This window comes from Festucalex cinctus, chromosome 12 (assembly GCF_051991245.1).
Source record: "Festucalex cinctus isolate MCC-2025b chromosome 12, RoL_Fcin_1.0, whole genome shotgun sequence".
Lineage (NCBI taxonomy): Eukaryota > Metazoa > Chordata > Actinopteri > Syngnathiformes > Syngnathidae > Festucalex > Festucalex cinctus.
Window position 1 is genome coordinate 1,563,858 of NC_135422.1, and position 14,131 is coordinate 1,577,988.

The window sequence follows — 14,131 nt, forward strand, 5'->3', positions numbered from 1 at the left end:
AAAAAACGACCATGTATAGTAAGGCGTTTTTTATTTTGTTAAAAAAAAACGACCATGTATAGTAAGGCGTTTTTTATTTGATTAAAAAAACGACCATGTATAGTAAGGCGGTTTTTTTTGCCCCTAAAAAAACGACCATGTATCGTAAGGCGTTTTTTATTTGATTAAAAAAACGACCATGTATAGTAAGGCGTTTATTATTTGATTAAGGACCTTGTTTAAAATATGCTCACAGTGCATATAAGCTTTTTATTGTGTAGTTCTGCGTCCATAAGTTGCCAGTGGACAGAATAAACAATACAGAAGGTGTCTCGTCAGTTTCAAGCAGCAACCACACAAATAACTGGATTTGTTTTAATGTACTTTTTCGCCCCCATGTGAGTGCAATTTACAACCATGATTTATTTGACAAAAGGTAGACACCTCATGTACTGCTAATCATAATCACATAGTGACTCCTATGTAGTGAATTCATCCTCCATACTTATGTACACAAAATTAAAACAAGTTCCTAAATGCACTCAACTTCAGTCCGTGCATTCCATTCTATAAATACAGTAAACCACGTCTGTAAAAGTTTCTGTGAATTTCTTTGGCGTGCCTGATTCCTCAGCGAGAGGACAAAACCAGCACGTTTCCATGACGACCGGTCGTTTCCGGCCCATTACTGAGCCTTGGCGAGGACCGTCTGACAGCGTGGGCACAGGCAGTCCGCCGACTCGGCCGTGTAGCGTCGACATCGCGGGCATCGATGGGCGGAGGTGGGCACCGCGGCGATAGTGTAGCTACTCTCCTCTCGGATAACGCCACCTGACCACACGGACGCGGGCAGTTGGCGACTGATTTTTGATTAGGGCTGCGCCGTTGTAAGCTCGCTCACCTTCCAAGTTGATGAGGAACGTGCCGTGGCTCACGAGGGTGTCGGAGGGGAGGTCACGAGGCACCGTGCTCCTCAGGTTGACCCGGGCCGCCATCATGAGCTCAACGAGCTGGGAGGACGTGGACGAGGGATCCTCTTGGAGAGACTAAAAGGTGACGCACATGTTAAAATCGGACTCTAATAAGGACCCTTTCAAACATATTTTCTCAATATTTTTTTCAATGATGTAATCCCTTGTTATTTTAGTACCACTAACCAGCGCAAAGCATTTATGTGCCATAAATTGTCGGATTTATTACTAAAGTTCTTCGAACTTTATTTGTATTTATGTGGTCTTGACCTATTTGTAAATAAAAGATGTAACAAAAAATAGATTCAGTCGTTATGAATAAAGATTTGTGGACATACAGATATCAACATAAAATGTCATCTTTTGGGATCACAGTAAAAGTTTTGTTCTCAAAAAGAAACAACGGAATTTTAAATAAAGTTTTATATATTTGAATTGGTTTAAAAAAAAACAAATGTTCCTAATTGAATGCTGATCCTCTTTCATGGCGTCATCTTACCTCCATGAGTTCAAAGAGGAGGCCGGGCTCGATGGCGACGGCGAGGTCATACTGAGCCGCGTTTTTGCCCGGAATGGAAGACAAAAAGGAGTCCCTGATGGCGCTCGCCGCCTCCACCGCCTCCTCCAGTCCGGGTTGCCTCCACACCGAGCTGCATTTGACCCAGCCGCTCCGGAAAAGCGTCTCCTGTTCTGCACGAGCGCCGCAAAGACACGTTGAGACGCGACTTGGCCGACTTTGCGCCGCGTGTTGCTCACCTCCATGTCCCGGCGTATGACCGTACACGTCTTCAGCCAGATGCGGCAGGACGGGGGCGATGGATCTCGTCACCGCGTCCAGAATCTCCTCCAAGACCGTCTGGCAAGATCTTCGGCCCGGCGAGTCCTTGCGATCGCAGTACAATCTGGCAGGAAACGCGGCAAGAACGCAAGTTTGCATGACGTCGTCGTGTCGGTTGACGAAAAGGGCGTCACCTGTCTTTGATGATGCTGAAATAAAAGCTGGAGAGGTCCCTGCTCATGAAGGCTTGGAGGAGGCGAACCACTCGGCCGGCGTCAAACTGGCTGTAAGCGTCTGTCACCTGTAAAAAGGACGACCGTGTTGACAAATCAGATTCGTGTCAGCAGCGTGCGGCGTCAATCCGGCGGTTTACCTTCATGCTGTACTCGCGCAGCAGGTGCAACATGTACTGGTCGACGTACATCATCTCTTTGGCCTCCACAGCGTGCGCCCGCAGGTCAAAGTCGTGCAGGTTGCCCAGCAGGAAGCGCAAAGTGTTTCGGAGCTGGCGGTGACGAAGAACAACTAATTGACCGTGACGCAATCGGCGCGACGCCAAATATGGCAACCCGACGGCAGCGCTGACCTTGTTGATGTTGTCCCGGGCCGAGTTGAGGGCCGACGGTCCGATCTGAACCTCGGAAAATATGTTGGACTCGGCCACCCACCATCGCAGCACGTCGGCGCCGTAAGCTGGCATGTTGACGTCCTGGAAAGGATGAAAAAAATTTTGAAAAATCATTTGGCTCAAATAAGGTAAAAGTGGACCGTCTAAAAAAACAAAGAAAACAAAACAAAAACTATGATTCGACTTTTTGTTTTTACCTTCCCGCCATTGACGACTGCATCCGGGTCCACCACATTCCCAAGAGATTTGGACATTTTCTCTCCCTTCTCATTGACCGCAAAACCATGGACCACCAGTGATCTACTCAACACACACACATGTCTTTGTAATATATATATATATATAAAAAATCATTTAATATATTGTATGGTCATTTAAAAACAAAAAAACAAAAACAAAAACTATACATGGTCGTTTTTTTTTTCAATATCAAAAATCCTTTAATATATATTGTATGGTCATTTAAAAAAAATAATAAATAAAAAAAAACAAAAAAAAACGCCTTACTATACATGGTCGTTTTTTTTTTTAATATCAAAAATCCTTTAATATATATTGTATGGTCATTTAAAAAATAAAAAATAAAATAAAAATAAAAATAAACGCCTTACTATACATGGTCGTTTTTTATATCAAAAATCCTTTAATATATACTTTATGGTCATTAAAAAAATAAAAAAATAAAAAAATAAAATGAAATTAAAAAAAACGAAAGGACCATTGTTTATTTTTTTGGGTACGAAACAAGAAAATGTTTAAACGTTAAAAATAAATAAATGAATACATAAACAAAAAATAAATAAATAAATCTTATAAACAAATATAAGACCATTATAATTCTGAACGTTCCTGTTGGATGAACCAAAATGTATTTATTTATTTTCAAATTTAAAAAAGGTGCAAATGTATAAATTGAAACAACTCAAAAATGAGTATTACTAATTTTTTTTAATGATTATGCTATTTTGCAATTGTGGAGTGCAATAATTGAAACTGTAATTGAATTTTGATTAATTGCACAACCCCATTTTACATTTTAAAAAATCTTATGGAACACGTTGACAAATTATTTCATTTATTTATATTGTCGGCCAATAAAGACGATTCAGATTCAGATTCAGATTAATTTATGTGGTTGCCAAATGTCTGTTCTCGCTGCCTGCTCCCTCGTAAAACTGTTTTGAAAAACTGACTTGTAAGGCGCCTTGTTCCTGACGGCGACGCCGGTGAGCAGCGACGACTGGAACCAGCCTCCGATCTGGTCCTTCCCTTCCACGTACGCGTCCGCCCTGCAGTCCGTCTCTTGAAGGGAAAACAAAAGAAAACAAAAGAGGCCCAATGACATGCCAGCATTTGAGAGCAGGCTTACTTTCGGTTAGTTCTTGAAGACGTGCAAATATCAGAAAAAGACGGCAACAGCTGTTAGCAGAGTGAACAAAAGCCTTTTAGTTCCAGGTCAGAGGTCATCGGAAACGTAGACGAGCCTCATCCTCAAGCAGTCTGCACGGAAAACTGTTGTTGAAGACGTGCAGCCGTTTTGTCTCCGCATGCGGAGGACCGCTGATGTGCAACGAAAGCCCGAGCAAGCCCGAGTGGAGGAAGAACGAGCATTTGCAGCGACAAAAGGGAAGCGAGCGCCTGGCAGGAGGAAAACGGCCAAAGCAAATTGCTGCAACAACCTGCGGCCAGCGGTTTGCGCAGTGGCGCCGGCAGCCAGCCGAGACGAGACTCGGACTCCTCAGAGTCGCCATCCAGATCTTCTGGAAACCACAACAAGCCAACAGTGGGAAACTTTAACGACACGTCGATGGGAAATTGACTTTTTAAACGCTTGTGTGAAATTAACGTAAATGTTTCGTTATCTGCATATGAGTGAACCTTTGTGAATTGTATTTAATTATGACAACATAATCTGGCAAATTCATATTATGACGACTCCAGCTGCGAGTTTCTCCACCTATGATATGACCAGCTGGGCCGGTGAAGATTCAGAGCCACTTTCGACCAATAGTGGGAGTCTAGCCACCAGACTACTCGGTCCGAAAATCTTGCAGACACACGACAATGCAAATGTAAGAAGAAGTCACGGTAATGAGGGTTCTGCTGCGGGTCGTCATGGTAACAAAAGTTGGCTTTTCCATTAGCCTAAGCAAGTATATGAGGTGGAGTCTAACAATGACAACACCTGGGTATGTACTTTGTACTATAATTATTGATATATGGTGTATGTGGCTGATCACAAATCACAAACACATTAACAAAAATAAAATACCTGGAAACTTTTTTAAATGGTGAAAAGAAATTGCATAACTCAAAAAGTTGGCTCTTGGTGGATTTTCTGCACTTGCACACCATACAAACGTACTCCAATGAAATATTTTAAAAGTGAAGGAAAACAAATTCCTCCCTTTCCCTGAGCACTGTTCAACTTTGCATCCCATGACACTAACCACTTGTGAACTGTCGCCCCCAAGTGGCCGTAGTCATGATGACAAGTTGAAGATGACGCTTCAGCTGGATACAAAGTTTTTTTTGTTTGTTTGTTTGTTTTTTTTTACCTTCGAGGACGGCTGCCCATGATGCTCCGCTGTCAAACCAGATGTCAAGCACGTCTTCTCCACGGACATAATCAGTTGCTGGCCCTGCTTTACTCTGATCAGGACACGAAACAGGAAAACAGTGACCAACACACTTGTCAATCATAAGACAGTAAAAAACATAAATAAATAATTTATAAGTGTACAGAGCCACTCGGTCTCTCATTATGCTCCACTGCAAAATACTCCATATCACTGCAGCCACAAACGGTTAAACTAGTGCTTCTCAATTATTTATTTTTTTTACACACCCTTAGGAGGAAGAAAATATTTTGCACTTCCAACTCTCTGCATCTACTACAAATAGTATCATTTGTTTATAAAACTGTTGTAATTACATCTCCACAGTGGAGCTAATCGTTGCTGCTATGTGAAAAATACTTATGTCCATTTTTGTCTTTTTTTTAATTATTATTATTATATTGTTTTATGTTTTTGGGATGAAGCTGAATGCCCCCCTTGACAATGAGGGCGCCACTGACACCTACTGTAGTGGATGCACAATTACACTTTTTATTACACAATATATATTTATGCAACCTGTCAATCATTTCAAAACTTTATTTAAAATTAAGGTTAGTCATTTCTTTTTTTTTTTTTAGAACAAATCTTTGCTATGACCCCAAAGGAGGTCACTTTGTGGTGATAATTTTAATAATGTGAACAAATATTTATAAATAATTTATTTCATTTTTTAAATAATTTAATTTCATGATGTATTTTTAGATATAGGGCAATTTTGATCAAGCTCTGGTCATTTAAACATGCGGGTGTGCCTAATGAAGTGTCCAGTGAGTGCACACGCACCCACTCACCTTCTTGAGCACATCTGCCGGCAGTAAAGTGTCGATTGGAAGCTCCCACCAGCAGTCGCTGCCCTTCTCCTTGAAGAGCGTCGCGATGTGGGACACCGTGTGCCTGCGCGGGCACGAAAGGCAAGTTGGCAACCGTTTGCGATTGGTGACGCCAACGTTTATTTTGCACGCGCCATTACTTGTTGACGAGCGCCTCTCCGGTGTCTTTGTGGTAGAAGACGGGGACGGGGACTCCCCAGCTGCGCTGCCGTGAGATGCACCAGTACGTGCGTCTGTCCAGCATGGCCACGAGGCTGCCGCGTGCCGACTCCGGTATAATGCGAACCTTTTGGAGCGCATCCTGGACACGCGCAAGCACAAGCCAGACATTGCTGATGAGCCACGACGACAACAAAACAGAGTGAAGACAATGTTGTTGGCAAATGTTGACCTTTGCCTTGTCCTTGAGTGAACCTGTGTTAATAAACCACTGTTTGCTGGGCCGGATAACGACCGGCTGCTTGGTCCTCCAGTCATACGGGTAACTATGAACGCAATCTTCTTCTTTCAGCAAAGCGCCACACTCCTTCAGCATGCAGATCACTAGTGGAGAGGAAGAGGAAATGCACGTTACCCTGACACAGTGCTTCTCAAATAGTGGGGCGGACCCCCCAGGGGGGTGCGTTTGACCTCGGGGAACATGCTTTTTTATTTTTTATTTTTTTATTATTTTATTATTTTTTTTACTGTCCGAGAATAAAGTGCAATTGCAGCTCCACTACATTAGGGGACAGTGGCGCTCTCATTATTGGCAGAGTGTGCGCAGGGAGCATTCGCTCGGTGGTGTCGGGGTTTTGTTTGCACTGAGCATGCGCGCTTTGCACACAGCGAAATGTTTTATTCTTGGGGGGCATGGCAGAAAATAATTGAGAAGCACTGCCCTGACAGGAAAACAATCCCAGACAACAAATGCAATGCTACCATTTTTTTTTGTTTTTTTTACCTTTTTCATTGCCTTCTTGAAACACAGACAGATGCTGGAGCTCGGGCCCCGCCAGTTCGGTGAACTTGCCGTCCTCGTCCACCAAGCACTCCTTAAAAACAACCGCACCAGTTGAACCCACACCAAAAGCACCTTCGGCTTTTTTTTTTTTTTCCCCCACTCTCGGCGCTCTTTGAAGTGTCGCGAAGTGGAACGTACCACGGGGAGTTGAAATTGAGAGGCCACGCTGTAATCGTCCATGCCGTGAGCGGGTGCCGTGTGGACCAATCCCGTTCCTTTCGCCATTGTCACATGATTGGCGGGCAAAAGCGGGACTTCCTTGTCAGGAATAGTGGGATGCTTGCAGAGACCACCTTCTAGTTCCGAACCTATTGGTGGGATACAAGACATTCATTTGAGACTTTTTTTTTTTTTTTTTTTTTGCGCACAGACAAGACAATTTTGACGAGTGTGAGGTTACCAGTAAAGGTGGAGACACTCTCCAGTTCTGTTCCCAACACTGCCGCCATACTGACAGAGCGCTCAGTGGCAACTAAGAGCAGTTGAGAGTTGTCTTTTCTCCTCACCACAGAGTACCTTCAAATATATGACACCTTCAAGCCTTTGTAACTCGACACACATTAAAGTTTTCATCGACCAGTAATCCTAATAATCCCTTTTTTTTTATGTTCTTGATTGTTTTAATGGCATTTTGAACTAGTGGTTCAAGACCGTCATCTCTCAATTACAGGAACATGTGCACATGCAGGACGGCTACTTACTGGGCATTTGGCATGTAGCAGACCGCCTGATTAGCGGGGATAGTCCAAGGCTGTGTGGTCCACACCATTACAGAAACGTCACCTGGACCTGCAGGTACACAAACGTACATAAAAAAATAAAAAAAAATAAAAAGTTTTTTTTTATTTTTTTTTTGGGTGACTGACGTGAACATTTGCTTTACCTGCTTTAGATGTTATCTTAGGCGGCAATGTGGCGAGTGGGAATGCGGCATAGATAGTTTTGCTGAGATGCTCGGGGTTGTACTCCAGTTCTGCCTCGGCTAAGGCAGTTCTAACAGCACAAATAATGAATGATTGAATCAGGAAACGTAGGCTGTGCTTTAAAACATGAGCGCATATGCTATTGCAGAGATAATGCCACAGAAAGAAACAATGGTTGACAAAAACAAAACTACAAAAAAACACTACAAACAACTAAGGGCTTTGATCTTCCAAGACACAACAAGTTTCATCATTGCTTTTTTTGTACATCTTTTAATAAGCAACTTCCCATGGTACTAAAAATGCTTCATGTGGCAAATTACCGGTATGCTACAAAAATCTTCATACCTTGATGAAGGAGACCAAAAAACAGGCTTGTAGTCTTGATAGATGAGTCCCTAAGGGACAAGATAGTCCAATTAATAACATCATTCAGCAGAAAACCCATCTTGCAATTGGAGGTACTGTAATGGGCATTCAAAATAGTTGACAACTACACGAGATGAAGACAACTACGGAGCTTCGTTTTCACAACCCATCCATTATCGATAGCACTTGTCTTGATTAGGGTTGCAGCTGCAGCTGGAGTCCCATCTCATCTGACTTTATGAATGATATTATAAAACTACAGAATGTTTTGTTGTTAATTTTTTTTTTTTTTAAAGTCAAATTTAGAAGGGTAAGCATGTTTGAAAGAAAGAAAGAAATAAAGAAAGAAAGAAAATCATATTGAGATTCATCTTTAATGTCTCACCTTGCTATGCATCTCTTGGAACACTTTGAGCTGAGCGGCCTCATAAGCACCATCATAAGTGTAGTAGCACTGACCCCAGTCGGCCATCACCCCCCAGCGCTGGAAAGCAGCCTTCTGACGCTCTATGGCCCCCTCTGCAAACTTTCGAGCTGCATAGAAAGCAACAGAGCGAATCAGATCCAACACACTGCAAGTTTGTAGGGCCACCTGCATTTTTTTCCCCCCTACCTTTGTGCCTGATTTGCAGAGGGCTGAGATCCGCGGAATCCAGCTCGCTCAAAGCTTTTAGCTCAATAGGAAGGCCGTGGCAATCCCAGCCAGGAATGTAATGAACCTGTCGACCCCTCAGCATCTCAAAGCGGTTATGGATGTCTTTCAGGATCTGGCTCAAAGCAATGAATAGTTGGAATGACACAGAACGCAATTAACTAAATGAATACAGTATATATTACATATATTTTGAGCTCAAATTGCAATTAATGCTACTTTTCTGCAAGGTCAAATACAAGCCTGGATGTTTAATTCAGATCTACAGTTGATTATTTCAACTAGTAATGAGGAAATGAAGCTTCATGAGCACTTGTGATATTTTTCAGAGTCCTCTAGATGGCACTCTTGGATTAAAGATGCAGTGAAAATGGAATCAATTTCCATTGCACTAGCTAGCCTTTATCTTTCAACTAATTCAAACAACACTATGTTTGTTGAAGCAATTTATTTGATAACTTTCTCCCATCCCAACATGTTGTGTGACCTACTAATAGTGACAATGAGCAATGGGGGGGAAGCGAGGGGCATAAAATGATCACCTTGTTGAGGGCATGTCCGACGTGTGGGTCTCCATTGGCGTATGGTGGTCCATCGTGAAGACAAAACTTCCTGCCTTTCCTCTCGCTCTGCCAAGCGTACAAACTTGCAAATCCACACTTCTACGAACAAAACACACGGGTAGATGTAGTGTAGCTGATGAAGTGACTACATAGATAGATAGATAGATAGATAGATAGATAGATAGATAATTATTATTCTTTGTTATGTTATTAAGTCTTAGTTAAGTTTGCAATGCTGTGTAACTTCACAATATAGCTAAATAGGATAAACGAAAATATCAGAGTTAATTGTTAACACTAATAAAACAGGTGGAAACTACTAAGTACTACAACGCGTCAACAAGGAAGTCATCAAACAACTCGAGAGTTTTTGGACTGAAGGTTTGTGCAAAACTGCTCGTACCTCCTGAATCTCGACTTCTCTGTCAAGCAGCTTCTGTCCGGCCAGCTTCATGGGGAAGTCCGTCCGGGGAAGGAGCACGGTGTCCCGGTACAGTCCCTGAGCAGAGCCGGGCTCTGCGGGGTCGGACTGAGCGCTGCCCTCGCCCGCGGAAACCCCATGACAGCGGCTCGAGCTACAAAAGAAGGACCGGTGGAGGAGGCCCCCTCCTCGGTGCGACCTCCGTCCCCATCTCGTTAGCGTCCGGCTTACGGTCGAAACACCGCACAGCAGCATGGAGGTGTAATTTGGCTTTGGAAACACGCCTGGGATTTGTCTGCGTTGTGATCGAATCGTGTAGCTTTTTAATGCGTCCTTTTGCACTCGGGGTTGTTTCTACCGGAAGAAATAAAACGTAGGACAACTACGGAAAAAGGCTGTGGTCAAAACAAATTGATTTCGTATCGCAGTGACTACTATCCAGAAGAGGGCGCGCTTTAGCAACTACCATATTTAGTTTGTTGAAATGTCCCCTTACCTTTTTTTTTTTTTTTTGTTCATTTTGTTTCTCTTTCGGGCAATCATTGTGACAGTTTTCAACATACAGTTTACATTACTAATAAAATTGTTGAATGTCATTCGAGCAAATTGTTATTTCAGAAGTGTATATATATATATATATATATATAAGGTAACCCTTCGCATTAATCAGTACTCAAGAAGTAGCTCACAGTTTCAAAAAGGTTGGCGATCCCTAATATTTTGTGTCTGGCAATGCCAGACAAAACAACGCACAGCGACAATATAATATTAAATTATTTGAGTGTGCCTGTATGTCCATCAAATTGATGATGAAGTTAAGGTAACATTGTGTTATTTATAATTAACTTTTTTTCTTTTACTATAAACTGAAGGACAAAACTTGGAATTAGTAACATAAATAAAAATCTAAATCAAATATCTATAACATTTTCGACAGCACTTGAATGCATCGCGCTAAAAGTGGGCGTCGGGGCGTCGCTGGGTGACGTTTTCTGGGGTATAAATAAGGGCTGCACCACCACTTTCTCATCTTGCCACTTATCTCTCTACCTGCATAGGCATTCGGCGCAGAAGCATCTCACTTGACACTCCCACCAAGATGAAGCTGTGTGTTACCTTCTTTGGAGTTCTCTTCGTGGTTCTTGCACTTTCAACACAGGTACGTTTCCAACTGTTTCTAACAGCATTTTTAAGCTCTCCTCAGTGTCCTCGTTGCAGCTGACGCTGGTTGCAGTTAACGAGACTTTTGGCTTTGTCGCGTGGTAGTTTTTAAAAAAAAAAATATTATTTTTTTTCCTCCCTGAGTTGAAAATTACATTTTTGCCTGCTTCTAAAAATAAAACTTATAAGAGCTAATGTATGCGCTCAAAACCTTAAATGCTGCCTCTTAATTGGTGCTAAACTTGACCCATTCCTGAATTGAAGCACGACTTAATTGGACTGAAACAGCCTTACAAAAGTCTGTCGACTTAATGCACACTTGAATGATTTGATGCAGCTGTTGATGGATGTTGTAACCAACTCGTCAGTCTATGCCAACAAATCTTTGAGATGCTAAGAATCTGAAGCGGTCCTCATTTTCTGTAAACATAACGAGTGTCTGTCTTTTAAATTTAGCAGTGACACAGCCTCCCACCTCCTTCTCGCTGTATTGTCACTTGGTGGGGTTTATGAGCAGCCTGAACTTTTTTTGTCAATTTGTGTTGCAGGTGGTCCATGGACTGAACACCACATATGCCTCTGTGACTGCAACTTCTGCTGGCCTAACTTCAACTGGCTCATTGTCAACTGGTCCAACTTCAGCTGGCGCATCTTCAGCTGGATCCACCATGGGACCAGCCACCACCAACACAACCGACAGGAACGCGTGCTCCAGGATCAACGCCCCTCACTTGCTGGTACTGGCCGTCGCCTTGGCCCCTCTGCTCCACAGTCGGTGGTGCTGATGTGTGCGCTCGTGGCTCCTTCACTGGACATCGAGAGGGGTTCAAACGGCACTTGCCACTTTGCTTTCAAAGATACGACACCTGCAGTTTGATGTTCTGAATGTGCAGCTGCTGCTCTTCATGTCTAGTGAAAGTCTTTGTGGGAGTGTTGCATGGACTGGACTATCGCCAGCAAGTAATGCACTGTGTGCTTTTCTATTAGTTGGTTACATCTTTGTCTTAATGTCCAGTGAGTAGTTTTTTTTTGTTTTTTGATTTTCTTTTTTTATTATAGGATGGCAGTGAAAAAAATGTAAGCTAAAGTTCTTTGTACTTTTCAATTCAGGAAAAAAAAAGTGCTTTTTAGGTCTTGAAACATTTTGTAAATTCAATAAACATTCAACATGGTGACTTTTGCCTTCATTTTCTTGTATATTTTGTCTCACGTATTGCAATTTTTTTTTTTTACGCTAAATTGGTAGTCAAGTTTCCAGACTGCTATACTTTGCTAATTTGAAAACAAATTGAATTGGTATTTAAGGTGCTTAACTGGACTGGAACAGCTCTGGTGTGATTGCATGGGTCCTGTATTAAGAGCCGAGTTAATGCTCTTTAATCAGTCCAGTGAAACTGGGCTAATCAGTTGGAGAAGAAATTGAGTATTTTAAGCTGCCCAGAAAAATCTTGACAGGTCCACTTTAATTTAACTGCAAGTTGGGCAACTTGTTTAAATGGGAGAGTCACTACAAATGCCACACATGACATTTTGCCCCTAAATGATGTCTTGTAAGACTATCAGAAAATATGAGCAGTAAAGGTAGCCTAACTTTAAAAGTAGATTCAACAATGGAAAGTGGAAGCCAGTCATGTTTGTCACGTTAAAAAAAATAAATAAAATGCAGATAGATTCCTAAGCTCTCCTGCCTGTCTGGGGCAAACGCCTCTCAAATGTCACTAATGTCCGAGATCTTCATCTGTCTGCAGCTAGCCTCACTTCACACGGATGTCCTCTTGCGGCTCTCAGCTATTTTCAAAGTGCGCGGTGGAACTACAACAATGAATGGCCGAATCCGAAGCTCACTACATGAAGCTAGCTACCATGCTACAAACACTAAGTGCGCATGCGCAGCTAGCAACGAGCACGCACGACGTCGTTACGCTTATTGATTGACAAGATCGAGAAACAATCGTTAAAATGATCCACCCGGAAGACGCAGCCACAAAAATACCCTTGAACCCACCTTCAAAATCATCTTGTAGCACAGCCTGACATACCAATGGCACAAATTGTTATAGCTAGTCAAATGGCAATACTGTACGTTTTAAAATGAAAATCCAAGTAAAATTACAATCCAAAGACTGGCAACTTTGGAAGGATATTTGGTAAACATTCAATTAAAAGGTATGCGGGGTTGCTGTTGTGACAAAGCACCTCATAAATAACTATAATACAACACAAGGGAGTTTGTGAGCATGTGAAGCTCAATGATTGACTTTCAGCGGGTGAATAATTCATGCGCTGACCAGTCCGGTCTCCACCTGCTGCTTGGGCCTTCAAAGGGGTTCTTTCTAAGAGTGATGCATGGAATTCTCTAGACTGGCCCTTAGCTTGGTTCAGTGTGGGAATTGCCTCCCTCCCTCATTTTATGACAACGGCCGCATTGTTCAGCTCATCTTTCTTATCTTCTAAAAAAAACAAAAAAAAACACTTCACTGGGATGTGTGCCGAATAGCCCACCTCTCATTCTTTCCTGCTGCTAGTTAAAACTATATACACATCCAGCTTTCTATGTTTTTTCACATTTGAAGACGCGGATGACGGCTTTTTGAACTTGCTTTTGAACATTCCGAGCGACTCTTGAATGCTGGAGTGTGGTCAGGTGATGGAGACAAAACGTCTGTTTTAGTTGACCGACAGAGTGTGACCCCTCAAACGCTCTCTTCCACTTCCCTTTCCCGCCACTTGAAATTGGTGGTGACAAAGTGGGGGATGGAAAGCAAGGACTCGATATTGAGAAATTAAAGCTAATATTGCATAAAAATCTGCTGTAAAATTTGTGTGTATCTTACAAGTACAAGTCGACTGTCTAGATTTATTCAATCTCATATCACACATGACTAAACAGTCATAAAACCATCAATCTGATGCATCGTTGCTTTCAGACTTGAATTGGATTTATTTCAAAGGGGGTAGTGCAATTTAATCAAACACATGAAAATTCATGAGTTAAAAAAGCCAGAATTAGCCAAAAGGCTATTTTTCATCTGTAGTCCCCTGGCCATGATTTAAAAAAAAAAAAAAAAAAAAAGAAAAAAGTAATACAGTACACTACAGACACACAACTAGTAAAAACATACAATTGGACTAAACAGGTCCTGACCCACTATAAGAAGACAACACAACTTTGCTGTTAAGAATAACAACAATATACACTACATTACAAACACACACAACAGCACAACAGATT

At 42.1% G+C, this 14,131-nt stretch overlaps 1 protein-coding gene and 1 long non-coding RNA gene across 4 annotated transcripts; one reads left to right on the forward strand and one right to left on the reverse strand.

Moving 5' to 3' along the window:
- Positions 1 to 235: 235 nt before the first annotated feature.
- On the reverse strand, positions 236 to 10,128 carry iars2 (isoleucyl-tRNA synthetase 2, mitochondrial). Of its 3 annotated transcripts, none has more exons than XM_077539674.1 (24): positions 9,721 to 10,128; positions 9,297 to 9,416; positions 8,716 to 8,869; positions 8,488 to 8,636; positions 8,082 to 8,131; positions 7,704 to 7,803; positions 7,512 to 7,600; positions 7,211 to 7,326; positions 6,949 to 7,118; positions 6,751 to 6,841; positions 6,199 to 6,350; positions 5,948 to 6,108; positions 5,769 to 5,871; positions 4,915 to 5,008; positions 4,036 to 4,116; positions 3,550 to 3,658; positions 2,554 to 2,656; positions 2,315 to 2,437; positions 2,102 to 2,233; positions 1,923 to 2,029; positions 1,707 to 1,852; positions 1,450 to 1,640; positions 881 to 1,025; positions 236 to 810 (listed from the first exon to the last, which is right to left on the reverse strand). In XM_077539674.1, the coding sequence occupies exons 1-24, from the start codon at positions 9,991 to 9,993 to the stop codon at positions 665 to 667; spliced, it is 3,105 nt and encodes a 1,034-aa protein (XP_077395800.1). In that variant the 5' UTR covers positions 9,994 to 10,128; the 3' UTR covers positions 236 to 664. The 3 variants fall into 3 exon arrangements, with proteins under 3 accessions (XP_077395800.1, XP_077395799.1, XP_077395801.1); XM_077539673.1 differs by having other exon boundaries at positions 7,512 to 7,599; positions 7,694 to 7,803; positions 9,721 to 10,127; XM_077539675.1 differs by lacking the exon at positions 4,036 to 4,116 and having other exon boundaries at positions 341 to 810; positions 7,512 to 7,599; positions 7,694 to 7,803; positions 9,721 to 10,126.
- Positions 10,129 to 10,745: 617 nt separating this feature from the next.
- LOC144031887 (uncharacterized) lies at positions 10,746 to 12,072 on the forward strand. Its single transcript, XR_013287621.1, has 2 exons — positions 10,746 to 10,897; positions 11,448 to 12,072. It is a non-coding gene; the product is annotated as an uncharacterized LOC144031887 (long non-coding RNA).
- Positions 12,073 to 14,131: the final 2,059 nt, after the last annotated feature.

Excerpts from the sequence above, each read along its gene's own strand:
- iars2 (XM_077539673.1), bottom strand. The coding sequence starts at position 9,993 with ATGCTGCTGTGCGGTGTTTCGACCGTAAGCCGGACGCTAACGAGATGG. Across the intron at positions 6,842-6,948 it reads CTCAATTTCAACTCCCCGTG|GAGTGCTTGGTGGACGAGGA; the intron begins GTACGTTCCACT and ends GTTGTTTTTAAG. Across the intron at positions 5,872-5,947 it reads GGAGAGGCGCTCGTCAACAA|GCACACGGTGTCCCACATCG; the intron begins GTAATGGCGCGT and ends GTGCCCGCGCAG.